At 54.3% G+C, this 26006-nt stretch overlaps 1 protein-coding gene across 5 annotated transcripts in view; it reads right to left on the reverse strand.

Annotated features, from left to right (window-relative positions):
• Positions 1-26006, reverse strand: part of FLT4 (fms related receptor tyrosine kinase 4) — a 59322-nt gene that overhangs the window by 23342 nt on the left and 9974 nt on the right. For all 5 annotated transcript variants that reach the window (XM_068408764.1, XM_068408762.1, XM_068408763.1 and 2 more), the window contains exons 2-7: positions 13874-13970; positions 7242-7516; positions 2876-2988; positions 1831-1993; positions 1451-1590; positions 567-735 (exon numbers count right to left, since the gene is read on the reverse strand). In XM_068408764.1, the coding sequence (XP_068264865.1) occupies positions 567-735; positions 1451-1590; positions 1831-1993; positions 2876-2988; positions 7242-7516; positions 13874-13970 (957 nt within the window). The remainder of the gene's footprint in view (positions 1-566; positions 736-1450; positions 1591-1830; positions 1994-2875; positions 2989-7241; positions 7517-13873; positions 13971-26006) is intronic.

Genomic DNA, 26006 nt, shown 5'->3' on the forward strand with positions numbered 1-26006 from the left:
CAAAATAACCAAAATCCACTCTTGTCTTGTCTGTCCATACAGCCCCCAGCCCCTCTTCCACATCCCAGCAGGGCCCCCTCCCTGGAGCAGAAGGGAGTGGGTGCCAGGCAGGGCTGGCACTGCCTCGCTGTTGGGAGCCATTGGGGCCGCAGGGAGGCTGTGCTGCCCTGGGACTTTCTGCTGCCAGGAGACAGCTGCCCAGTGCCGATGGCGCCTTGTGGACCCGCAGCTAGGTGCCCCTCAGGCCATCCATGCTGCAGCGGCACTGCATCTGCTGCAGGGCCATGAGACCTGTGTGTCCTGCCCTCCCACTGGCATTTGGGCCAGTTTGGTATATGCATCTCTCTCTATCGTCGTCTTGGCACCTTGCTGAGTGTGATTGTGCTCCCAGTGTGGTGCTGGGGCGCAGAAGGGCTGAGGGACTGGAAGAAGGCTGTGTCTCACTACAGCAGAGTGGGATGGAGGTGCAGGAGCCCCTCTGCTGAGCTTTGGGCCAAGCACTTCCTAAGCAGTCTGGGGATTTTTTGGCTCTGGCTGTGGCTCTGAGGGAGCAGAAGGCGCCGTACCATGCACAATGACGTCGGTGCTCTCCTCCAGCATCTGGGCGCCGTTGGTGGCGGTGCACGTGTACTTGCCCAGGTCCTGCTGGCTGACGTTGTGGAGGGTCAGGATACTGGACAGCTCTGTGTGCGTCTGCAGGGACCGGCGCTCGGGCTCCATCACTGCCCGCTGCGTCTGTGGGAGATGACAGAGGGAAAGGGATGAAAGACATCAACGGGATGGGGCTGTGCAGATGGGCTCCTCACGTGTGTGCTTCTCCTTGCCCAGTGCTCGCCTCTTCCCAGAGAGGCATCTCCACCACTGACTGCCGTCCTCAGAGATGGAAAGGCAACAAGCTCTGCGTGACTGACTGCCTGAGGCTGTGTCAGAGTTTAGCACATGTTTTGCTTTGATCTGTAGCCCAGTAACAAGGCTGAGAGCCCTATAGGTACATGAACAGAGTGATGCTCCCAGGGGATTCCCCTGTCTCACTGTTCACAAGAGGCAGAGTCTACCACAGGGGGAAAACATAGTGGGGAAGGGACCCCCTCGCAGGTTCTTGGTAACCAGGGCTGTGTGGCTAGTATTGCTCCTTTTAAGCCAATGATGTTTGCTCTGGGTTTGCACTGGTGGAAACGAAGCCAGCGTTTGCCCAGGAGGGCTTGAGAGCAGTAACACCTGGGCAAGGAGGGTGCTTTCTGCCAGGAAAAGGGGTCTTCCCTCTGCCTGCCTTCTGCTGCAGGAGAGAAAAATGGGAAAGTACTCTGACCGAGATGTCCAGGGTACAGCATGGGTAGGATCATGAAGCAGAGCCCTGCCAACGATGCGAAGAGGAACAACGAAGGGGCAGGAGGGGACGGCTGAGAGGGAAGTGGCTCAGTGCATGGGCAGCTGTCCTGCTTGCTCATACCTGTTTGGCAGGGTAAGTCCACTGGAAGCGGACGCCGGAGTTGAACTCGGCCCACACTGTGCAGTTTAAGACCAGCTTCTCTCCCACTAGCAGCTCCATGGCTTTCTTGGGATACAGCTGGATGTCGTACAGCTCGCTCCCTGATGCGGAAGAGGCAACAAAAAGACATCTATTAACTCTTTGACCCAGACTATGCAGTTACAGGAGGCTTGGGTATGACCTCCTGCTGCTTGGTGTATCTTTGTCTGGCACACAGCAGAGAAGATATAAGCACCATGCAGAGCCTATGTAGCTAGAGAGGATCATACCAACCCCATGAGCCACACTGATGGACTTCAGAGTCATCCAAACTGCCCCCCTGCACCTTCCCAAATATTCACCTGCTATATGGATGATGAAGAAATTGGATTTGAAGACCTTCTTGTCAATGACAGTCTCACACTGGACAAACAAGCTGTCCCTGATCAAGTGTGTGGGTACCTGCACCCCCTTCTTGTTGTCCCAGAAAGTGCTTTTCCCGTCAGGGTGGATGAAGGAATTTTGCTGGAAAAAATCAACATTTTGCCAACTGAAATAAGAGGGTAACAACATTCCCACCCCACCCTGTCCAGGTCCCTAACACATCCCTTTTGTGGGGAGAAATGATGCAGCATCATGCTGTGCTGGCTCCCTGCCCTCTCCCCACGAGGGTTTGTCATCTAGGAATCGCGGCCTCCCCTATACCCCGAGCAGTCGAGCAGCCGTATCCTGCACCATGAACCTCCCCGTCTGCAGAGTGGGCCAGAGACTTCCAGGAATGGAAACTTATAGTGATAGCTAAGGAAACTGATGCTGATGTCCCAAACACCAGCCCCACCGGGATGAGTACTGACCTTGAGTAGTGTCCTGCCCGGGCAAGGGAAAGGCCCCTGGCCCCCAAAGTGTCCCTGGAGACCTTTGTACAATAGTAACACTCATCCTGGAAGGATGTATTCGCATTGTAAAAAAAAAAAAAGAGAAAAAAAAAAGGCACAAACAAACTGATAACAGAGTTGTTTTTAGTCCTCAGCCCCAGGGCTGCAGCCTCCTCCTCCCATGCAGGGATGCTGACCACCTAGAGGGTTTGTAGATCACAGAGCCCAGAGCAAAGAGGGGATGCTGTAGGGAAATGGGACTAAAACGAAGTCTTGTTTTGTTTCATAGAGCTCCAGGGAAGAGAAGCAAGGTTGGCAGGAAACCTGTGGGGTCTGCCCAAGGGAACTGGACAGCACAGCTTCAACCAGCAAATAAAACAAGGAAGCCAGTGGCTTGTACTTTCCATGGAAAATGTATCCCATGGATTTTCCATTCCTGGCAGTGCCTGTCCCACTTCCACTCAGGCAATTACAAATGCAGAACAAATGCAATACATGTCGGTCCAGAGTTTCCCACTGGCCGAGCTCTCACCGAGATCAGCGTGACATTAAGATCTGGGATGGACACGAGGCATGGTACCCAAGTGTTCTCTTTCTTGCTGATGAGGAGGGTCTCTGGCTTGTTGATAAATGGCTGTTCAAAATCTGAAGAAGAGATATAAGGAGAACAACTGAACAAAGACAAGAAAAGAACCGGGAAGAGGGACAAACCAGAAGAAAAGGAAGCTTTCTGGCTTGCTTCAACACAGCATGAGCTTGCCAGAGGGAGTGGTGTTGAGCTGGATGGCCTCATCTGCAACATGCGACAGTCAGAGGAGACACCTGGAGCTTGGGAATGCAAAGGGAGCAGCCAAGGAGGGCGCCTGGGCCAGCCAGCTCCTCCGCACCAAACACCATACCGATGGGGCGGCACTCGTATGACATTTGGGCAGTGCTGGAAATGACCTCCCCTTTCCTGGCCCCCTCAAGGTCTCTGCCCGGGTTTGACCCTTTGTGAAACCGGTGGGTCTCATCCTGGGCTCAGCGCCTGCCCAGCTGGTGCCTGTGCGTGGCCCCACGGCAGGGAGGGCGCGGGGCTGTGCCGCCCTGGCGCAGCAGCAGGCAGCGCGACCTTCCAGGGCGAGGAAGTGATCCGCAGCGGAATGGTATGCAGATGTCATCCTGCAGCCAGCCCGGCCGGCAGATAAACAGATGAGCTGAGCTTTCCAGGGCTGCCACCCCAATGCCTCCCAACTGCTGCAAGCACAAATATTGACAGGAAGAGCAAACCCACCCAAAATTAATCAGTGAAACAACTCAGCAAGGCCAGGGGCATTACACTAAACTCCATATGAAGCTACCACCAAGCAGCAAAGTGTCTGCAGAAGGGGCTGCCCCGTCCTGCTCAGTGCATTGCCTGTGTCAAATGAGAAAAGCCCAAGCGGGGCTCCATGGTGGAAGGGAGTTGATGGCAGCATATACAGGAGATGTGTCGTGGCCCTAACCCATCGTGCCAGACACCATCCAGACACAGAATGCAAAGACCAACGTGATCCCAAAGAGATGGCAAGCTAACAGGATGGCACGGACCCCATTTGTGGTTCTTTCTCAGATACACTGGAAAGAGCTGGTGAGACCAATACAAAATACACTTATATCCCAGGCCATGGCTGACCAGAGGGTGGGAAGGGTGAGGTTTGTCTTGCAGTGCCTCACACCAGCTGCTGCTGAGGCACCCGCTGCTCACCTGTCTGCTTGGCAGTGCTTGTGGTTTGAGAGTTTTTCTACTCTTTAGACTCTCACAAACAGAATCAGCAGCCACCCAGGTTGACTAAATTGGATGGAGACAAAATGGGAAGAGACAAGGAATTGCGAGGCTGCTTGGTGTCCTCTGGCAGTGCCTCACTGATGGATAATTTCTTCTGTAGTATATCAGCCCCTGCCTGCCCATTTCCACAGGGACACATGCCTCACAGGATGCTCTGAATAGAGACTGGTCCCTAGGGTCTCTGATGCCTGGTGTTGCCAGCATCTTTGCTCTGTAAGAGTCATGTCTCTGGAAACGTCCACCCAGCATGTGGTCATGATTGGCTTTGTTCATGGAAATTATCCCCTGGGTGAAGGGTGCTCCATAAGGTGGTGGTGGGTCCCCATCTGGGAGACATGAGACTACCCCAGGGATCTGCTAGAGGAGATTTTATGGCTTCTGGTACACTGGAATCAGACCAAATGATCCCAGTGGCCTTAAAAGCTACTCTATTCACCTCGATTGCAGCTAAACCATTGATTTCAAGGAACTGCAGCATGAGGACGTCTGTTTGTCCAACCTTAGACTCTTTCCCTCTGATATCCAACCCCTAAAGCTGCCTGTCTAAAATGACAAGTCAAAGCTGAATTTGGTAATGATCCCCATTTGGGGATCCTGCTGTTCAAATCACATTGGGCCCAACCCAATCCAACCCAGTGCTCCCACTGCTAAGTGCCTAAGGGAATTCCTTTAATTTTTGATCTATAAAGCTGTTGCTTCAGTGATAGTCATGCTGCTAAGACCTACTCTGGGCAAAGCGCTTTTTTCTACAGCTTAGGTAAAACAAGCCATGCACAGGAAACATGTTGGTCAGCTCTTATGAAAATACAGATTGCCCAGAGAATTCTTATCTTTATTTCCTGGGGTTTTGTGCTGCCACAGGATTGCTGTCTTCTGAAATCACAGATTTGTCACTAAGTGTGAACATGTTGCTCATGTTCACGTGCCCTGGGCACATGAGAGGGAGGAGGCACATAACCACCAGAGGTGAGAGACTACGAGGTCCCCTCCAAGCTCAGATGGCAGCCAAGAACGAACTGATTTACTGGGCTGGTCCTGCTGCCAACGAGCTTGTGATTCATGTACTAACTCCCCTCTCTGACCACATCACATATTTTCTATAAGGCTGTCTTAATGGGTCGGATGGGAATAATTTAGCATCTTCTTCATTAATATATGCTAAGCCTTATGAGATGGGGGCTGCACATATCCTGTTCCACCCTGATGAGGCATTCTGTATGTTTACAGTGCTATCTGTAGCTGTAATAAAATACACACCTAACCAGACACATGGGAAATGAGACATATACGTGGAGAGTTCATTTGAGAACTGAGCTGCAGGTAAAATATAGAAGGACCCATTTTTCCAGCCAAGCAGAGATATTTAGTTCCTGGCAATTCCACCAAGCTCTTAACATGAGAAATGAGGTTGATGGATAAATCTGCGGTCTGATCATGCTGTCTCCAAACATCTCTGACACTTACATCAGCCCTTCCAAGCTCTCCAGGGACAGTTTCACATTGCAGCCTGATTCAGCAGGAACAGGCAGGGCTTTATCTGGATGTTCTGCAACGGCTACAGTTACTGTATGCCTGGGTTTTCCTGACATGTCCCTTCTCCTGCCTGAAAGCCTGTCCTGTCTGGAAAGGCAGATTCTGAGGTTTCCTGGATGCTTGATAGCAATAACGAGGCACAGCCTGATGGAATGAGTACGAACATGTGCTGTGTAGCCATGTGCACAGCAACGCTGCGAGGTGTTGGCTGGATCTGTTGCACACACGCTGTCCACACGCACGGTGAGTCCCACGGGCCCTGACAGCGTGGAATTTGTTGCCCCTAAGCTACACCGCACATGCACACTTGCTGCTCTCTGGTAAACAGGAGAGCCATTACTGAGCTCCAATAAGGCTGGAGGTGAGAGAAGGTGGACAAGGGGGCAAAGGAAGTGGCATTTGCTGGATCACACAGAAAACCAAGCTCTTGCAAATGCATTCCTTGCACATAACCCTGTTAGGCTGTACTTATTTTCAGCGTGTGTAAGAAGCTGTCTGCCTTCATCCCAATACAACGCTCTAGAGTGTCTGAACACCCCTGTCCAACGTGTCTGGGATCCAGGGAAGCTCTGTCCTGTTTTAGGCTGTGCAGCAGAGCCCATGGGAAGAGGAGGCAATTGCCCAAACAGACCCCAGTTCCTCTCCAGCAGCTGCCCAGCTTTTCTGATTTGCTCTGCATTTTTCTCTGCATAGTTGCAAAGGCAAATTTGGCTTTACCCTGGGACTTCTGAAAAATGCATCTTGTATGTCATGACCTGCCTGGCTTGTGACAACTGCACCAACTAATAAATGGGGGCGGAAAGAGAAATAGCTCAGCCAACTGTTTCCAGGGGACAGCGCTCGTTTATCTTGCTGTAGCGTGCTGCGAGCAGCGGGGGAGACAGCGGAGGAGGAGACCCTGGGGCACAGAGAAGGTGAGTATTGGCCCCACAGCCACTTGCTGAGCTGAGGTTCCAGCTCCAAGCCTGGTGGACAGCCCTCCTCCTCCAAAACACGTCTTATAACCCTGCCTGCGCGGGCAACCCTGGCGCAGACAGTGTGGAGAGGAGCATCTGGGTCTGCCACGGTGGAGTGGCTCCAGGGCCATCCAGCCTGGGGACAGGAGGAGGCTTCACATGACATGTTTGTACCGCTCCTCCTCTCCCTCTCTCCTTCTCAGCTTTATGGAACATTATCATCCCTAGCCGCCAGCATCTCGCAGAGCCCCCAGCTGCCCAGAAGCTAACTCTTGTGCTTTTTTTAGCGATGGAGCATCTCTGAGGCCCGGCTCTCACTCTTTAAATTCCTGCATTCCAGCCCGGCTGGAGCGATGCCCCTGGGCCAGGACGTAATTGAATCCCAGGCGCTGCCGCCATCCCCCAGAAGTGGACGGATATTGGTTCCGTCGAAGTGCACGGAGCCAGCCCTTGGCCCCCTCCCTGAGCCTGCAGCAGCCACGCTCTGCCCTGGGAGGCCGGGGGGCATGTTGGGCTGTTAAATGTTTCTGATGTTATGCTGGTGCACAGGCTGCCCCTGAGCTCCCCCCACCTGAAGGCACACACTGCCGGACGGCTCTTACCTCTCACAAACACGTAGGCACTGACTGCTGTGGTGCCCTCGATTTTGGCATCAATGTACTTGTAGTAGCAGCGGTAGTAACCCGTGTCGTTCGCCTGGGTCTCCGTCAGCACCAGGACTTTGCAGTACGGCTTTGTGCCGGTCCCCTCGCAGTCGTCTTCTCGGATTGCCCGGCCGCTGCTGGGGGCTGCTGAGGCCACCAACTCGGTCTCCTTCTCCTTCCCAGCAGGGTCCACCTTGCCTCCCGGCCACGACCACTCCAAGGGGTGCTGGCCTCTAGACATGGGCAAAGAGGAGAGTTAGCTTTGGGCCAAACAGGGTGAATGCGGTGGGGATTTAACTGCCCTGGGTGACTGCGCACATCTGCCTGTGGCCCAGCCATCGCTCTCGGGCTGCGGTGTGGAGGAACAGCCATCCTCCAAAGGGAAGAACAGGCGCGAGGAGATGGCAGGCAGCTACACTAACCGCTGGGCAAGCAGAGGCTCGTCCCCTTCCCCAGGCCACCTCACCGGCCATGCTAAGCTGGAAGACATCAGCCCACTCACAAGCAGGTCTCCCCCTCCCATGACGTCGTCCTACTGGTATTGATGCCAGGACAGGGAGCCACAGAGGGCCGGCTCCATTTATTCTGTATTCCCTCTCATTATTAAAAGGGTCCAGAGCTATTAAGAAAACACACGGATGTGATGAGTTCCCTTGGCTCAGTGTAGCTGCTGGCTGGGGCTCATGGTGTGATGAATGGAGTGGGAAGGAGAATGAGGGAAAGAGAGCAGACTGGAAAGAAAATGGGAAAGAGAGAAGGAGGAAGGAGTCAGGGATAAATGAGCAAGGAGAAAACAAGGGGAGGCTCAGCTGACTGCCTTCTGTCCAGCTGCCAGCTGTTTCCTTCCCTGCTGCTGTGGGAGGGGGTTCCTTGCTCTGCACAGCACCCTGCAGCCCCTTCAACCCCCCGGCACGCTCCCCCAGCTGCCCCAGGGCTGCAGCCCCTTCCCACCTCCACAGAGACACTGAGCTACAGACACCTCTCCGAGGGCATGACCACAGAGCCTGTTCACCAGCGGCCCAAACACAAACGGAAAAGTCCAGGAACTCCAAGAAACCCCCAGACAGAGCGTGCACGTGTGTATTTATATATAGCCGAGGATCTCCAGAGCGGGCGGCTTGCATATGCACATGTACGCACACACGCGCGTCACCAGAGCTTGCTATAACTGCACTTGTTTACTACAAACAAAACAAGCTTTTATTCTACACTGGAAGTTTCCTTCTGTGAAATCAGAGCCCCTTTGAGCGGAAGGCCGAGTCCCCACTTGAAAGTTTGCCAGTGTAGCTGAAAGTCACTTAAGAATGTGCAAAAAGAAATGGGGAAAAAAAGAAGGCATCGCAAGAGACAGCTGTGGGGGTAAAAATGGCCTTTTGTCAGCACCGTTTGCTCTGTTAGGGGAAACTGGGTTCATCTATTATGCAAGTTGGGAAAAGGCATGTTGGCACACGCAGCTCCTCTGCCAGGGCAGCTCTGCGGGCAGATGCTTTTAAGTGCAGCCAGACCATGAGCGTCACCAATAGCTGGACGCGGACAGCAAGGGACAGCAAGGAGGAAGCGAGATAAGGTGCCATGTGAGGGCACAATGGCTCAGAAGCAATGAGGACAGGATTTCTGTCCAAGTGTGGGGGAAAGACCTGCCCCTTTGTGTTTGTCCTCAGCAGCTGATTTATATTCCTGCAGACTTTGCTCTCTCCCACCTCCCGCTGCCCAGCTCACCACAGATGAGTTTGGAGACAGTGTGCTGCGCTCTCCCCGTGTCACCAGGCACAAGGGCCTGGAGGCGGTGACGTGCCCTTGGGGACAGCCACACAGCCCCTCTAACGCAGCTCAAACTTCTGCATTCACTAGAAATGCCATCAGTGCCTGTGGCAGAACAGGCAGTACAGCTCCGGTGGCTTGTGTCCATGAATCATGGGCAGGCTTTTCCAAAGGATCAGAGTCTCACAAATACTTCAATAAAAATAAGATTCTTGAATTTTGGATTTTTCCCATCCTATGCATGCATAAGGAAAACAATAGTAAATCTGATCACCAAACCAGTAACACTCAGTGCCTCTACCACGCCCATTGCTGCAGCACCCATGGCCCCGCTGCACCAGGCACAGACCGTGGGGCTGGCCCCACTCTCAATCCAGAGCCGAGAGCTTCAGACCCCGACTGCACAAAGGAGTCCCAAAGCCTTTTGCGTTCGCTCAGGCATTTTTGGCTCTCTGCGTGGAGCAGGGTAATTGTACAAGTCTCCAGCGTTTCCGCTTTCTGTTTGTTTACCCACTGGGATTTTCACGCATTATCAGATCCACTTGTTTTATTAACCATCAAGGCTAGCAGTAGCTGAGTGACACGTATTTATATAAACACGGATGGGCTCGTGCAAACAGACCTGCCGACCAGCCTGCAGACAGCCGTAAACTAAGGCATTCCCTTGCATCCTCTGCTGCTCGACCAGATTCAGTGGGGACACAGAAGGTGTAGGCATTAGTGCGAGCCCAAGTTAGTGCCGCTGGTGTGTTAAGAGGCCCAGAAGAAAGCAGGGATGAGGGCAGGCCAGGCTCACTAGGGTTTACTTCTGAATCTACCCTCTTCTGCATTTGGGGAAAGGTCCAGGCAGCAGTTTTGGATGGTTACTTCCCTCCTATCTGTCACCTTCAAAGATTTGCTCCCAAGTTGTTTTCTTTCAGCTTGTGATAATGTGCTGCTGGGCGATGGAGCCTGCTGATGCCAGCTGGAAACAGATGCACTGTAGGCTTCTCCACAGCTGTCTTCCTACATCTTTTCAGGACAGATGCTCTTCAAGGGAGCTGTTAGAATTGGCACCATTTTTCTGCAATCCTCTTTGAAGTTCCCAAGCGTGGTATGATGGGCAAAGCTGGCTGTGGCTTTGTGGCTTAGCTGGGATAAGACAGATCTCTCCTCAGCACCACAGAGGATGTTCACAGCAGTCACACACGTGTAGGAAAGAGCAGCAGGTGTTGTGTGTCCCTGGACACTCCTCCAGAGCAGCCATGGCAGGGCCCTGCCTTGTCCTCGGGCTCCTTCAGCCCTGCCACAGCACTCGTTTCCTCCACGGGAGCCAAGAGGGCTCCGGGGTCAAATACTTCCTCCCTGCCAGAGTAGGGTTTGTGCATCTGTGAGTCAGCTCTATTAACAAGTCACTGGGCAGCAAAGGACAACCTTGCCCTTCTTTTTCTAAATACCACGGCTGGGTGACATTCCCTTTCTACCTGAGTGCCCAGCACCTGCAGGATGGGATGGGATGGCACGGCACGGCATGGCCAGGACCAAGTGAAACCCTCCAGAGGTTTCTGCTGTTGTGCAGCCGGCTCCTGTGGGCTCTGCTCCAATATTCATGAGCCGGAACAGCACAAGCTCTCCGCTTTCTCCCAGTGCAGGCTGCCGAGGGCATGAATGCAGAGATTCATAATATTCTTTCCTTCCTTCTTGGGATGGAAGCTAATATAAGATTCACTGTCCCTGTAGGCATCAGCCCATTTTGCCCTGCTCCGCCACACGCTTAGATCAAAACATCACTGGGTCTCTCAGCCAGCCCCGGCATGATCTGTATTTTGGGGCATGCTCTGTCTGGACCTCTCAATGGTGCATTGCACTGGGTGTCAGGGGAACTTGCCTGTATGTGATGGCATTTGCAAAAGCAGAGCCCCAACATCTGGTGGCTCCTTGCAGGTGTGCTGTGTCTTTGGGTCTCTGATAAGCATGCCCAGCTCCAGAGGCATCACTTATCCCATGGCCTTCCACGGACTCTGGTCACCGATGAGGTTAGGCTGGCTGTGGAGCAGGAGGGGGGCTGCAGAGCTGCGGGTGTGTGAGATCTGGGCTGCTGCAAGGGAGCCTGAGAGCACAGCCAGCTGTGGGACTCTCACGCTCAGTGGGTGAAGCTTGAAAGGTCTCCAGGGAGTCTCATGTGGGGGGTTTTGAGCTCAGCTTTCTGCTGCAGCACTGCTTCAAGCAGGCCTGTACTCCTGGCTCCAGGGCAGCCCAAAGAGCAGCCAGAGGACATTGTTCTCAAGGGGAGACCAGGGTCAAACTGAAGCCACCTCCAACACGATGCTCAGCAGGGAATCCCTGGATTCTGGATTTGATTTCATATTCATTTCTGCCCTACCCTGTCCCACCATCCTCTCCTTTGCCTGTTCTCTTGGTGGTCTGCATGTTTTTCCCTTCAGCTCCCATTAACACAAGCCAGGTCTTCCCAGGGTGGGCCATGGTCCAGAGAAGAGGTTGGAGAAGCAGCTGGGTGTAATTAGAGATCCAGAGACCAGGAAAGATTTACTTTTCATTCAAATGAAGTAATAGTGTCCCACAGTCAAAATCCTTTCCTCAAGACATTAGACAAACACAGGCTTGAGAGCTCAAAGGGAGAATGTGAACCTCTGAGCCACGTAGGAGATGCTGACACTTGTCTGCCTGCGGATGGTGTGAAGGACAATGCACAATCCCAGAGGAGCACATCTAGGGTAGCAGGATGCAGAGGTGGGGGGCAGCCAAGGAGTACGTGGGCAGAGGGTGCACGGGTTTTAGTACTGTTTGCAGATGGTCCTGCTGCTCTTCCACTGGCCACTTCAGTCCTGCACTTGGGAGCCAGGGGTAGGGATGTTCCTTATTTCAGTCGTGTCCATGCCAGCACACTGTATGGATACCGCCTAGCGAGCCTGAAAGATGAGCCTTGGCACTGCAGCAGGAACCAGGGAGAGTGCTGCCACTTGGAGAGACTCTGCAGCTTGTACGATGCTCCCTGCAAGGGCAGGCCATGCAGAGCTTGCACTGGAAATAAGATTTTTTTTTTATTCCCACTTCAGGTGATTTTCCTTCATACTAATCGACACCTAACAAGCGCACAAGGAAAGGGCAATCTTGTCCTTTCCAGCCCAGGAAAGAAAGGCTGTCCACTTCATGGTGCTAAACAGGTATGTTCATGCTTGACTGCAGAAGACACTTTCTTTAACCACGTCTCTAACTTCAGTGTGTCCTTTAGCCTTGGCTCAAACTGCAGGCAATACAGGGCTATCTCTGCACTTCCCAATTACCCATCAGCTCCCCCCGCCTTAAGCTGCTGCAAGAACGAAGGTCTGTTCCACCGTGTGTAGCACTCTCAGGCACCCTGCTCCATGGCAATCACTCAGGGAAGTGGCAGCATGGGACCAGTCCCGCAGCACCAGCCCCGGATGCCGGGCTATGGCTGCAGCGCTGCCCGATGCAGAGTCCTTGGGGTGCCTGCGCAGGGCTCACTGTGGGCACCAGCAGTGCACACCTCTCTCATGCTCTTGAAACCACTTTCTGTGTCCCTCCCTGGGCTGCTGCTGAAAATGGGTCTGGCCTGATTATAAGCTCATTTGGAATAATCTTGCTGAATCTCTCCTCTTCCAAGGTTTCAACAGAGAGTGGTCAGCTCCTCTGTCCCTCTGTGGAGAGAACTGCCATGGCAGAGCATGGAGTTCCCAGACCCCTGCCTCTTCCTCTATGCCCCCCACAGCAGCTGTATGGCTGACCACAGTCCTCCAACTCACACGCTTCCTACAACCCAGCACACACCATGGCTCCACAGGTCACCATAAGAACAAGCCCACAACCACTTAGCTTCCCAGCCTGAGTGAAATCAGTTGAGTATGGCCATCAACACTCTCCTCTGTCCCTATCCCCTGGCTACAAACGGATTCACAAAGTAAAAGCAATGCCATCCGTTCCAGGAAAAGTTAAATATGTTTGTGACAAGATGTGAACACAATGCCAGCCAAGTGTTTGCAGTAATTGCTCCATGGTTATATATAACACTGAGAAACACCCCTTTGAGGCCCACGCTGAATTTATACCTCCATCGGGCCCTAGCACTCAGATCCCAAGCACGGATCTGCTCTCAGCTGCTGAAGGGAAACTCCAGCTTTGTCAGGAAAGTTGACCTTGGTCAAGTCTCCCAATTGTGTGCCAAGAACATGTACAGCCAAGTGTCCCAGCACAGGACAAATCAGTTCAGGCACATCACCTTCTCAGAGGCACAGTCTCCAAAACAATCAGAGATTCTCCAGCTCCTCTCACAGAATCATTCACCTGGCCTGGCTGGGGCTTCTCTTCACCCCCACGTATACAAGGCAGAGCATTAAATCCCAGCTTCCTAGAAAAGCTGGAAGTCTCTCACAGCCCCCACTAAATGCAGCCTTGCTTTCTCCCATGGATATTTCTCAATGTCCCCCAAAATGACCTGCCAGATTTAGAAACAACTCTAGCAGCCCCTGATGAGGTGAGAATAAGCAACGTCAGAGAAAGACAAAGAGAGTTCAGAAGGCAGTTTCCCTAAAGAGCTCACAAGGAAGCTATCAGGTCATACAAACGTTTCTCTATCTTCCTTCTGCTGCAAGACTACAGCAGAGGTTATCACCATCTCCTCTGAGACGTCTTCAGCTTCTTTTTCAATTAATTAATTAGATGAATTCACACTTGGTGAATATGGCAGATTTCTAGTCAGCTGTGCTAATTTGCAGGTGTACTGCAGCCAAGGTGTCCCTGGTGGGCTCTCCTTGCCTGGTCCTCCAATACTTACCAGGTAAGACCAGTCTAGGCAAAGCCATGCGCCTTACCTGCAGGTGATGGTCAGCGTATCCTTGGCGTTGATGACGTGTTCCTCCTCGGTGATGCTGAGAGTAGGGGGGGTCATAGAATAGCTGCTCACCAGATCTGTGGAGAGAAAGGAGAGAGGGGATGATGCAGACATCTGCTAGTCTGGACCCACTGCTGTGGGCAGCAGCTAGCTTGGCATCATGAGCTGGGAAAGGGGCAAAGCCTCTTGAAGGAAACATCTCTTAGGAGTCTGCTCTTCATCAACAGCTCTAGGGCTGGGGCCAGAGAGCCCCTGGGCTCAGACAGACAGACTAGCACAGATGAGGGCCAGAAAAAGAATGGAAGACCAGAAATCAGGGAATCCAGGTGTGGCCATTCCTCACCAGGTGACTGAGACTGAGCTCACCTGGACTGCTGCTCTGAAATGATCTTATCTGATAACTGGAGGGAGTTTGGTGGGAGATTTTCCTATACACATGTCATTTGCTGTAATCAGGGGACAGAAATCCATCTGCCCAGATACCACAAATGCAAAACTCTTATGTTTGTACAGAGGTGCTCTCAGGAGCCAGCAGGCACTCACTGAATGCCCTTTTCCTGCCGGGCACTGTCGGGTACAGGCAGTCACCCGAACAGGGCCAAACCTTTGGGGATTACAGCAGACCCTTCCCTGCACCACAGCCGGGCAGGCATTCCAGAAGTGAAGTTATCCAGGCTCAAGGGCGGGCAGTTAAAACCATCACGCACTTCTCCCAGCTTTTGTCTGGGAGAGTCCCACTTCTCGTGTGCTTGCATCTCTGGCATGCCAGACACGCACCCTAAGCGAGCTCCTCAGGGACAAAACATCTCGAAGTACCGGTTACTCTCAGAGACATACCCATTGTTTTCATTAGCATGGTGTTGCTGACTGTCATTACTTCATGATCTTTATCCTAAAACTCCAGCTTCTGGAGACATGAGATAATTCAAGAGTCGCGGTGACTGCAAAAACAAGCAAGCAAACTAACCAGAAACAGAAGAAAAAAAAAAAATGTTGCGAAATGTGAAGCTGTGACTCAGGTAGATGCTAAATACTAAGGAAGAAAAGAATGCAAGAATATGTTGCTAGCTCGATTTTCTACAGAAACGTGAGGTTTTTGCAACCGCGTTCTGTGCACGTCTGTCTCCTTCCCTCATAACGTTCAAACCCATTTATCAGTTTCAGAGAGATCTGGCAGAGAGGGAGAGGTCTCGAGGACGTGGTGTTTCCACGACTTTCAGAAGCAGCAGGAACACCGTATGATGCCTCTCCTCCACAGCCGTGGCCTGAGGGCTGCGGGCCTTGGAAGCCCCTTGGTAGGGCCATGCCATGAATGCTGGGAAGCCCCTAAACACACCCTGGGAGACACCAAATGGCCACCAGCCCCTCTGACACAAGGCCTCTGAGGCATGGCGTGAGGAGCCAGGCCCGTGGGGAAGCCGGGGTGCCTGGGGTCCAGTGCCACCAGGAGAGGCTGCCGAGGGGAATGCGGCGGTGGGGGACGTGCCGAGCGGCACCGCCAGCACGGCCAGGCCAGGGCTGCCGGCCTTGTTCTCCCTGATTGTTCTCCACTTCCTTCCCGCCTGCGCGCGGCTCCGAGGTGGCCGTCCCCATGGCTGCCCCCATGGCAACGGCGGGGCGCCGGCCATCTCCCCCCGCCATCTCCTGCCTCCTCCTCTCTCGCCCGCGTGAGGTGGCGTCAGCCCAGGGGCTGCCCCGGCCTGCGCAGGGGTCCTACTCCCCCCAGCCTGTCCTACAGACACCCCTCTCTCAATGAGAACAACAACAACAACAACAGCCATCGTTCATCATTCAACACGCATGTCGGGTTGGCGTCACTGTGGCCCCTGGGACCAGGCGGTGCTCGGCCCCCGTGGAGGACACCCTGCCTCGTGCCTCCAACCTCCCCTTCCCTGAGGGAAGGGACGTCAGATGTCACGCACAAAAATGTGCCCTGGGGCTGTGAAAATAAATGAGCGCATTTTTGGTAAAATCCCTTCAAAATGTAACAAGGTTTATTAAAAAAAGCAGGAGGGGGAGGAGGAATCTGACCACTAAGCTGCATTTCCTATTAATGCCGGACACGCTTATCCCAGAGCAAACACTGCTCTCCAGATGGTCACAGCCTGCCAGCCCATCACCCCGGCAAGCGGCTGGGGGTGCCCACCACCCCCATGGCACTCAGTCCAAAGTGCAAAAGATATGGCTTGCCATGGGGCCGGCTGGGGACAGACCCCCCTCATCCTGTCAGTGCCCTGGGGCAGCGAGCAGAAAGCTAATCCCCAAAACCCTGGCATGGCAATCCCCAGGGCTGGCTGCGACAGGCGCCCAAGTGGGTCTCAAAACCAGCGTGGTCCCCCTTGCTTGAACCACCAAAGAAGTGGTCCAAGGTGGTAGGAGGCTCTTGGCTGATGCTGTGCACTGTGCCTGCCCCACTGCCGGGCACAGGCGGAGCAGGACGGCTGCAGAAATAACCCCCTGCCTCCCTTCATGTGCTGCCTGGTGACCTGTTAGCAAACAACGCTGCGGGGTGGAGGGGAAGAAAGAAAAAGTACGATCTGTGCAGGTTGAGGCTGTGGGATTCCTGCAGATGCATCCTGTCCACAGCCCTCCGCGAGTACAACAGGAAAAGGAACCACTGCTCCCTCCGAAAGCACCGCGGTGCAGGGCTGGGGATGCTCCTGCTGCTGGCAGCCAGTGCCGGGCTGGCTCTCGCGGCCGTCCAGCTTCCTCACTGGCCGCAGACTGCCGGCAGCTTCGGGGACTCCCCACATCAGGCATAGGCTCACGCTGGGGACCCCCTTCTCACCTCGACACCCCACACCGAGGCTGGCATCTTGGGATGCCGGTGCCCGCAGCCACCTGTGGCATCCAGGACAGGCAAAGGGATGCACAGAGCCATTCCCAGCCTACAAAACCATTTTCGAGGCCATCAGCTTTCGCCCTGCAAAATTCTCCATCTCTCTCCGAGCTTGCCAGACAGATCCACCCCATTGCTGCCCTTGCCCTTTCCCTCCCCGAGGGAGCGTGTGCCTTGCTATGGTTCTCTGTGTCTCACTCTCCCCAGTACTGAACTTGGTGTTGGGTTTGGCCATTAAATCTCTGCTGTCCGACATACAGATGTTTTGTGTCTCCGTCAAATCCCAGGGCGCAAGGGAGATGTCTCCAGAGTATGGAGTGTCTCCTCTCCTCCGAGTCCCTCCTTCCCCACCTCCAACCCCGGCGATGCTTTATCTCCTCAGCCCTCTGAGCAGACCCCGCTCTCTTGTGCACACCAAATCATGCCCTTGTGCGGGGAGAGCATTAATGTAATTAAAAAGGCATGCGGGAGCCCCAGCAAGCTTTGTTTTTTCAAGATGGTTTCCAAGCAAGTTGGCAGCAGGATATTAAAATAAACAGAGGGGGATTGATGGGATGCGGGGAGAGGAAGCAGGATCCCACAGCCACTCACACCTTGTCTATTTTCAGCGTGTTTCCCAGCGGTTTTCCTAGCCTTGATCTCTCAGCACGTGGCTCTGAAAGAGGCCAGGCTGCACCAAGGGCCTTCTCCTTATCGTCAGCAGCTCCTTCATTTTCTCCAGCCCCCTGCACCTCTTTCTGCACCCTGAAAGCACTGCTGCTCTCAGCACGGCGGGGCTGCCCACTGGGGTCCTGCATTCCAGGGCTCTCCCTACCTGGTGGGGAAGCCACACTTGCCCTGGAAAGCGCTACCCACCCCAGGGTGTCTCGCAGAGACCGAGCAGCCCTCAGGCTCCAGCCTCGTGCCTGCCCTTGAGCACGCTGAGGGAAAGCCTTGCCAGGGGCCTGGTTTTCCCTTGTGATGGCTGCAGATGGCTAAATCGCTGCAGAACAATGCCTGTGCCAGAGCCAGCACCGCTGCAGCGAGCGATGGCTTTGGAAACCCACGCAAAGGCTGCACGGGGGTGGAGGTGCAGGCACGGTACAGCATGGTATGGCATGACATGGCACCCGCTCTCCGTCTGCTTCCACTTGCAGGAAGCCCTGCACCGGATCCTCCCTCCGAGCCCCCGCACACCACCTCAGCCCCTCTCCGCTTCCCCTTCCCTCCCTCTCTGCTGAGTCGGCCCCGCTGACTGATTAACGGGGCGCCTTTCCGGAGAGAGATTTTGTTCACACTCCGTCCTTCTCGCTGACTTCCTTCCCCGGCGCTGGACTGGATCGCTCTGGCCACAGCCAGTGTCCCCAGCTCACCGGCACAGCTCACACTCCAGCCACCAAACTTACTGCTTTGGGGTTCTGTGACCAGAGCTGCAAAATAACATGCACAGAGCAAAGCAGGTCCTGATGAGGCTGCATGCTCCCGCTTGTCTCCCTGCACCTCGCGTATCCAGCCCAACCCAGCCTGCCCATCCCAGTGCTGTACTGGGGCAAAAGATAGGCTGGAAGGGAAAAAAAAGAGTGTCCTTTCCCCCAGCAAAGCTACCCTGACCCTGCTACTGCCCCCCAAAATACTTTGCTGTATTTAGGCAAAAATTCCCAGTCAATGAGCATCCTGACAAAGCAAGGCAGGCACTTGAGATCTAGACACTTTCTACCAAAGGGATTTCTGGCAGATTTGTATCAGGTAACCGAATCCCCAGACCAAAGCTCCAGGATGGAGCCCCTGAATTCACCCATATCCTGAGTGGGCAACACAAAGCACCACGGATGAGTCTCTTTGGACTCGCTGGGCTCAGGCAGCTGCTCTGGCCTGTCCCTGGCTGGAGCTCAGCAGCACTCTGAATGCCCTGGGACTGCTCAGTGCCCAGTGCTACCAGATAGCCCGATGTGGCTCATCTTGCAAAGCATCTCCCCTTTCCCTTGGGTTTTACCCAGCCCGAAGCCTTGGCTGCCCCAAGCTGCTCCTGCAGGCTGCAGAGCTGGTGGTGGGGTTCTTCCCTTGCCAGTGGGGCAAGGTACACACCTAGCCATGCAATCACACACCATAGTTACTGTTTGAGCAAAGACCTGCTCCTGGAGAGCCAACAATAACATTCCAGTACCTCGCTCGCAATTGGCAAACAGGGACTGAACGACCCTTTTCAATGCAGAAAAGCAGCAGTAGCTGACGCTGGGGGAGAGGGAGGAGAAACCCTGCTCTGCCCTTTCTGCAGATCTCTCCTCCGGCTTTCCAAGCTGGGCTTGTATGAGTTAGCAGCATTTGCTGGCAAAACTCCATAAGCACCATTTCCCCTTGCCCTGTAGGAACTAACCCCAGCACCGTAGGTGCAACCTTCCCCCTCTGCTCCAGTTACCTCTTCCCCACCTGCCCTGTGCTGGTATAACTGACCGCCCTGGTGCCTGGCACCGGGGGACCCGCAGATGCTTGCAGACACACGGGAAGTCCACATGCTGAGGCAGAGCCGGGCCAACTTCCCACCTACGGGGCTGAAGTTCCCCCGCGGAGCGAGTCCTCCTCGTGCACGGGGAAAGCATCCAGCTGTGGGTTGGAGCGGCTGAGCATGAGCGTCACGTCACGCAAGGAGCAGGCAGCTGGCAGAGCAGCAGGGGGAATTTGGACATAGGGCTGTCAACTCCTCCTCCTCTTCCTCCTCCCGATGCTCGCCAGCACGGAGGAAGGCTTATTTTGCAGGGAGGTGAGATATCGCACGAGGCGGAGAAATGAATGGCAGGCTCTGGCCGACATGGGGATGAAACACCGGGTGTTTGCTCTCCAGCCTGACAGCGGGCAGGGCGAGCCCCAAACCGCAGCGGAGATTCACACCAAAATGGAGCAGGTTCTGCTTGGCAGCCTGCACCGGGGGAAAAATGGAGCGGTGGCGTGCTAAAGGGCTCTGTGGGCAAGGGGGGGACAGGCTGAAGAAACGAACAAATTAAAAGTGATAACGATGGAAATCCCCCAAACCCATGCATTTGCGCAAAGGGCAAAGAAAGCAGGTCTCTTCTTTTATGGGGTTCCTTTGTGGTTGACCATCACTTCAGACCTGTCCCAGAAGGGGTTAAACACAGGGGCTGTGCTCCTCTGTGCAGTATCGGCCCCTCTGCGCCCTGTGTTGTGCTACAGCAGCATTGTTGTCCCAGCCATGCACCTCCACACACCAAAAGCTGATTCAGGTCTGAGGCGAGACCTTTCCCCTCTCACAGCGGACAACGCCGATGGAGAGACAACACTCCCCTGGTCTGGAGATTTTCATCCATGGATCTCAAAGCCCTGAAATGTTATCAAATCAGTGCGGTGTGCCCTCGCCATCTTGTGAGGGTATTCCCAAAGCATCAGATGTTCCTTTGCTCCAACCAGGGCAGCCTGTCCTCCTTCAGGGGACACAAGGGTCTAATAGTTATAGGAACTCAGTCAACACTCACAAACACAGATGTGATCATCGTTATTGGGTGTCTGATCCCTTCTATCCAACATCGAAAGTATAACAAGACATTAACTTTGCCCCGAGACACCTGTGGATAAGTCAGGAGCCCCCTGAGCAGCGACCAATACGAGGGCTGAGGAAGGGGCCACCAGAGCTGGTGGAAATGCTTTTTTCTTGGCACCGGCCTCAGAGACGCCCCAAGCACCACAGGTCTGCAGCAATGCCAGGTGAGGAGGAAGGACCTGTGTCCAAACGGACGGGGCATTTGGGGGATGCAAAAAATCAGGGCTTTCCTCCAGCTCAGCTCCTGCCGCCAGGGGCAACCCCAGCCAAAGCATCCCCCTGCCTGCCAGCCAAGCGGGGAGCAGGATGGGGTGGGCAGAGACGTGAGCAGTGCATCCTGCAACGGCCAACACAAGTTGAAGCAGCAACAGCCAGACCAGCAGCACCACGAGGCCGGGGGTTCTGCTCTGCTCCCCCAGCCCCTGACACTCCATGGCATCACAGCTGTGCATCCTGTCCCCACGGGTCTGGCCAAACAGCCCCATGACCTCAGACCAAAAGGCTTCTCTGGCCTCCATGCATGCACCCCAACAGGTCTGTTTAGCCCCTTAATGCTCAAAAACTTTAATTAACTGGTTCTTTTCTGGCAAGGCACAAAAATCTCATAACCACCCGCCCTGACAGTGTAACTGTCAGGTTGCACTGATGGGGAACAAGGCAAAGAAAGTCATGAGCCCTCTGGGCTCCTTCAGCTTTTGGACTTTCAAGCCAGCAGCCTCATCAGGGGACACAAATGGAGGAGCCTGAAAGCAGGAGCCACTTTTGCGAGTGCTGGCCTGTCTTGAGGAGCAAAGTGACCCTTGCGTCCTTCAGTCCTGGTCCCTTGGTGCCTCCAGGCAGGGATTTAAATCAGGGTATTTGACAAGCCGGCTGCCCCGAGGCAGCAGAGCACAGCTACACCCACGACGACCCACCATGCTGCCACCTGTTTTTGGGACTCTGGTCTGCACCGGGCACAGCCACCCATGCCCTGGGGACCTGCCGCCGTGTCATCCCAAAGCATCCCAAAGAGGGGTCAACCAGCGCCTGTCTGGGAGTGTTTATCTGTCTGCCTCTCTCCCTCAGCAGGAAGCACTATCTCACCATCACCGGCCGCGCTCCAGCCCGGTTTCCTGGCCATCCTGCCAGGTTTACCCTGCTTTTTCCTCCTCCCCTCCCCCTGCCCCATGGCTCTCAGGCCGTGTTTGCATTTCTGTCTCCTGCTGTCTTTCCTCTCCCTACACTCCCCCCGCGCTCGCTCCCTACTCCATCCTCCCCGAGAGGCTACGTCCTGAGCCAAAGTTAGCCTCTGTCAGGTAGCTGCATGTCCGGCCTGGGGCAGCGGGTCAGCCGGGGCCACCCTGCAGACCTCCTCCAGGATCTCTGCTGTCAGCACCCTCCCCGGGGGAGCCGCCTGTTTGCTGCTCTCGCTGGGGCGAGGGATGCTCCCGCACATCAGAGAGTTCGTTTCCCCTCGGCGAGCCACCAGCCCACCCTCTCTGCTGCTGGCCAGACACCGCTTTGTTTGGTCCCCCACTCCCTGAACGGCTCGGGGTTTGCTGGCTGCCTGCTCCTGCCCGGAGAATCCTTTTCCTGCCTTTGAGATAGAGGATGCTTGAGCCATCTGTGCGTTTTATTTCCTTGTAGAAACTAACAAGCCAAGGATTGCTTCCTCTGCCTGACATTTCGGAGGGCAGCTCCGGCTCAGCGGGATGTGCAGGGAGGGGAGGGGGAGCCCAGTGCCTTCAGACAGGAACAGGACCTATTCTGTCCGCAGGATTCACTCCCCGAGGGACAGAAATCCTCAGACCTGCCAAAATGCCTGTGGCAGCTCCCACTGCCATCGCCACGGCTCTGCAGGAGCCCGGGGCAAGCCGCCCTGCTTAGCATACACAGCCACCCCTCTTCCAGTGGCCCCTATTAACTGCAACGCTAAACCCTTGCAAACTCAATTAAAATTATCTTCCCACATCTTGAGGACTGTCAGGTTGCTTCTCTTCCTGTTTTAATTTACTTCTTTCAAAAATCTTGCCGTGCTCACATTCTCTGCCCCCGCAAGATACGATTAATGTGGTGTAGAAAGAGCAGAGGGATCGGATGGCTTTAGGGGACCGGTAACAGAAGTTAGCACTGTTCATATTACATCTCTAACCTGAAGGAATGCAACGAATGGTCCACAGCTTGTGTGAAATGAGTGTTGGTCCAAATCTGGTACCTGCCAGACAAGCATTGCCAGCACAAATGGATGGCCAGGATGGGCTGGGGACATCCTCACGTGGGCCCTGGGGGTCTGGGATCTCTGGGCAGGTGGCTCTGGAAAAGCTTGTGCTGCTACCTCCAGTTAACCTATCTGGGACTGCTCAAGAGTTGCCTGACCATTGCAAGATGCAGAATTTAATTCCACCCCATGTCTATCCAGGTGTAACCCCAGGGGCTTTACTGGGCTGAAGCACCTCTGGCAGCAGCAGGTACAAACCCATGGGATGCTAAAAAGAGATCTTTGGCCACTGAGAAGAAATGACACAAGGTAAACCACTAAAGGAAATTGTTATTCACTGCTGCTCATGCTGTACCTGATGAAGTTCTGAGGCAGATGACAAAGTACCTTTTTACGCAACTCAGGTAACTCTTTTGCCACTGTAGGATACCCACAGAGAGACACACAAAGAGAGGAATAAGCTCCCCGAGGACAAGTCACCACCAACTCTTACACACAGTGATCCAGGTGAGACACGCAGGTCAAGGAGTCCCTAAACTGCCCATTGCCAAAACAGAGTGGGTGCTTCAGGGCAGGATCCACCTGCCCATGCCAGGTCATCGTCCCCTTTCTGGGAGCCCAAGCCACCCACACCAAGGCCAGTGACAGCCCGGACAGAGCCAGGACCAGCCCCAGCGCCTGTGCAGGGGCTTCCACCCACAGCACCAGGTCTTTGCCGCACAGACACAGAGAAAGGGAAAAGCCTGAGAAGCAGCGGAGGGGAGACCAGTGTCTCTACACACCCTTGGTTTGGACATCATTAACTGCAGCTCCACCACGAGCCCTTCCCAGAGGCCATGCTCAGGTGAAGCTCCCCTTGAAGCGAGCCACGGATGTTCTGGCAGGGGAAGATGGCGTTCAAGCTAAGCGAGGCCTCGGCATCCGACTCTTGCTGGGAGATGAGGAGGCAGAGGCAGCTGACCAGGAAATCAGACAGAGCCCGCGGGTTGGCACTGAGCACAGAGAGAAAAGGGCAGCAGCATTTGGAAAGAAAAAAGCAAATCGCAGGTTTGCTTTTTCCTTGATGTGTGTGGGCTTAATTGCTGGCCTTTGAAGTCTAGCTCTTCCCAAGACTGATACGGACAGGCTGAGCAGGACACTGAAGAAATCCCCGTGTCCCACTCCGGGCAGGTTTCCCCCACACAAGCAAAGCCTGCGGACCCTGCCTGCTTCCCGCCCAGGCTGCTGCAGCCAGGCTGACCGTGCTGGGTTTTTTGGGGGTCTGCAAACCATGCAGCTGGACCAGAAGGGCACCGTGCCAAGCGGAAAAGACCTGCTCCTCCATCTTTGTGTCCCTGGAGTTTGCACCCAGATGTTTGCTACTTAGCTGGGAATTGAGATCAACTCAGAGCCCTCAAACCAAACAGCTGCCCTGGAGCTGGCAGTGCCTGTTCTCCTCTGCAGCACAACCCATCCTCAAGATGATCTCCAGCTGCTGAGTGCGACAGAAGCTCATGAACAGGGTAAGTGGGGAAAACGGTTTTGCAATTAGATGATTATCTTGGCCTTGGAAAGCCTGGATTCAGTTCCCCATCTGCTCCAGTCTCCCTGCGAGCCCGTCATGCAGCCTCTTTGTATCTCCATCCCTGCCTGAGCTACAAAGGGTAGGGCAGCAGCAACGGGGCTGCTTTGGCTTGGAAAAAAACACTCAAGCAAGAAAGGAGGAATCCTTATTCCTTCTAATGAAAGATAACAGGGAACAAAGAAAATGGATTTATCCCAGAGCCAATGTGACATGGAAAAGCTACATTAAATGAGGATGGGTCCAGAAAGTAGGAAGCACAAGCACAGGGCAGGAGGAATTTAAACTTCCTGATCATCAAAGCACAGTTTTCAAGCATCAAGTATAATCTAAAAATAATCATAATAAAAAAGCAAAGGGAGGAGTGGTCATGGGCATGAGAGAGAGCTGCTGCCTGGGGAGCAGGAGAGCACGGACCCTCCTCCACGGCGCAGCTTCTCGCATGCACACCCGCACGTGCGCACACGCGCGTCTGCACGACCCCGTCTGCCGCCGCCGACGGGGTGGGCACGAGGGGAGGCAGGAAGATCACAGGCACACGGTCTTCAAAGCGGGATTAGTCATCAGAGGTAGCGGCGGAGGAAGGAAATCTCAGGTACGAGGTCAGACGTGCGCAAGCAGAGAGAGCTGCTGGAAGAGCTCTGTGCGCTCGCTGCAGATCTGAGAGCCCTCCTGGCGTCCGCGTGAGCAGGACGGGAGGTGTGGTTCCCTGGGGTAAAGGCATCTGCAGCAATGTAGGAGATCAGAAATTTCAACCCTCCTGGAAAACACTGCACAGCTCGGCTTTCTGCCATCCTTGAAAACATCCAGAGCTGGCCCAACCCAGTCTTCCCTAAAGTGGTTAATAAGAATCTTACTCTGCATTCTGCAGGATGCCCAAAAGGGATGGGCTCTAGAGAGCACTGCAAAGATATCCCCAAGTAGGGCTTTGCTGGGTTGCTCCTCACCCCTGGGTCACTGATCCCATCTGCTCCCTGCTGGGCAAAGAGACTTGAAGATGGAGAGAGTCAGGGCACTGGGAGGAAAGCTGGCCCCACGGGGCTGCCCGGGGCATCGGTGGCGAGTTACAAACGCACACGCTCTCGGTTTCTCTTGGTGCAGAGCTGTGACCGCAAGCCAGGACCTGCTGCAGCAGGAGACGATAATCATCATCTCCGAGAGCTGAAGTGTATCGGGGCATTCACGTCACTTGAGATTAGCTGGCTGTTTAACATCTGCACAGATTTCTCTCTCCACCTCCACATAACGCCCCTCAGGCAGCTATGAAACTCATTTAATTCCCTTCCAAGAAAGGCTGAGTTGGAAATGTCACACTTTGTATATCATAGCAGAATTCCTACGATGAAACGCCCAGCCGAAATGGCAGTATCAGACTTTGGTGCTATTTGAAGGCCAGTAAGCTAAAACGCCTTACGCTGCCTTTTAAAAATAGCTTACAAGAGGGTTACCAAGTTTCATAAACACCTAGTTACTCTCTTGTTAATACTCAGAGGTTGTTTTCCCATTCAAAGGTGCTTCCCTTGCCACGCAGCTCAGCGGGGAGAGCACGCAAGCGGACGCAACGGGAAGGAAGCGTTTACACATGCTAATGACTTCCACCGAAGGAGCACAAGCACCAACAGGGAAATTGTGCTAAAGAGAGAACACGCCACTTCCTCGGCTGTCCCTATTTGGTCACCTCAAGGTACTCGGTGCTCAAAGCCGTGGGGCGAGGCTGGGGATGGTCTCCCCAGCCCCAGGGGAAAGCCAAAGCACGAACAAAGGGAGGACACGTTGGCTTGGACCACAAAGGCAGGAGAAGCCATAGGGCAGCGGGGCTGTTTTGGCACCACACTGGACCAAGGGGCCAAGGACAGACATGGGCCCTTTCCCATTCCCAGCAACGTGGGTCCTCTGGGGGCCAGAGCCCTTCCAGGTGCCATTCAGGCCATTTCACCACGCGCATCTCTCTTCATGCCAGCACAGGTTTCCTAAGTTCACATGGGGC

The sequence above is a fragment of the Nyctibius grandis genome, chromosome 10 (assembly GCF_013368605.1).
Source record: "Nyctibius grandis isolate bNycGra1 chromosome 10, bNycGra1.pri, whole genome shotgun sequence".
In the NCBI taxonomy this organism is placed as follows: Eukaryota; Metazoa; Chordata; class Aves; order Nyctibiiformes; family Nyctibiidae; genus Nyctibius; species Nyctibius grandis.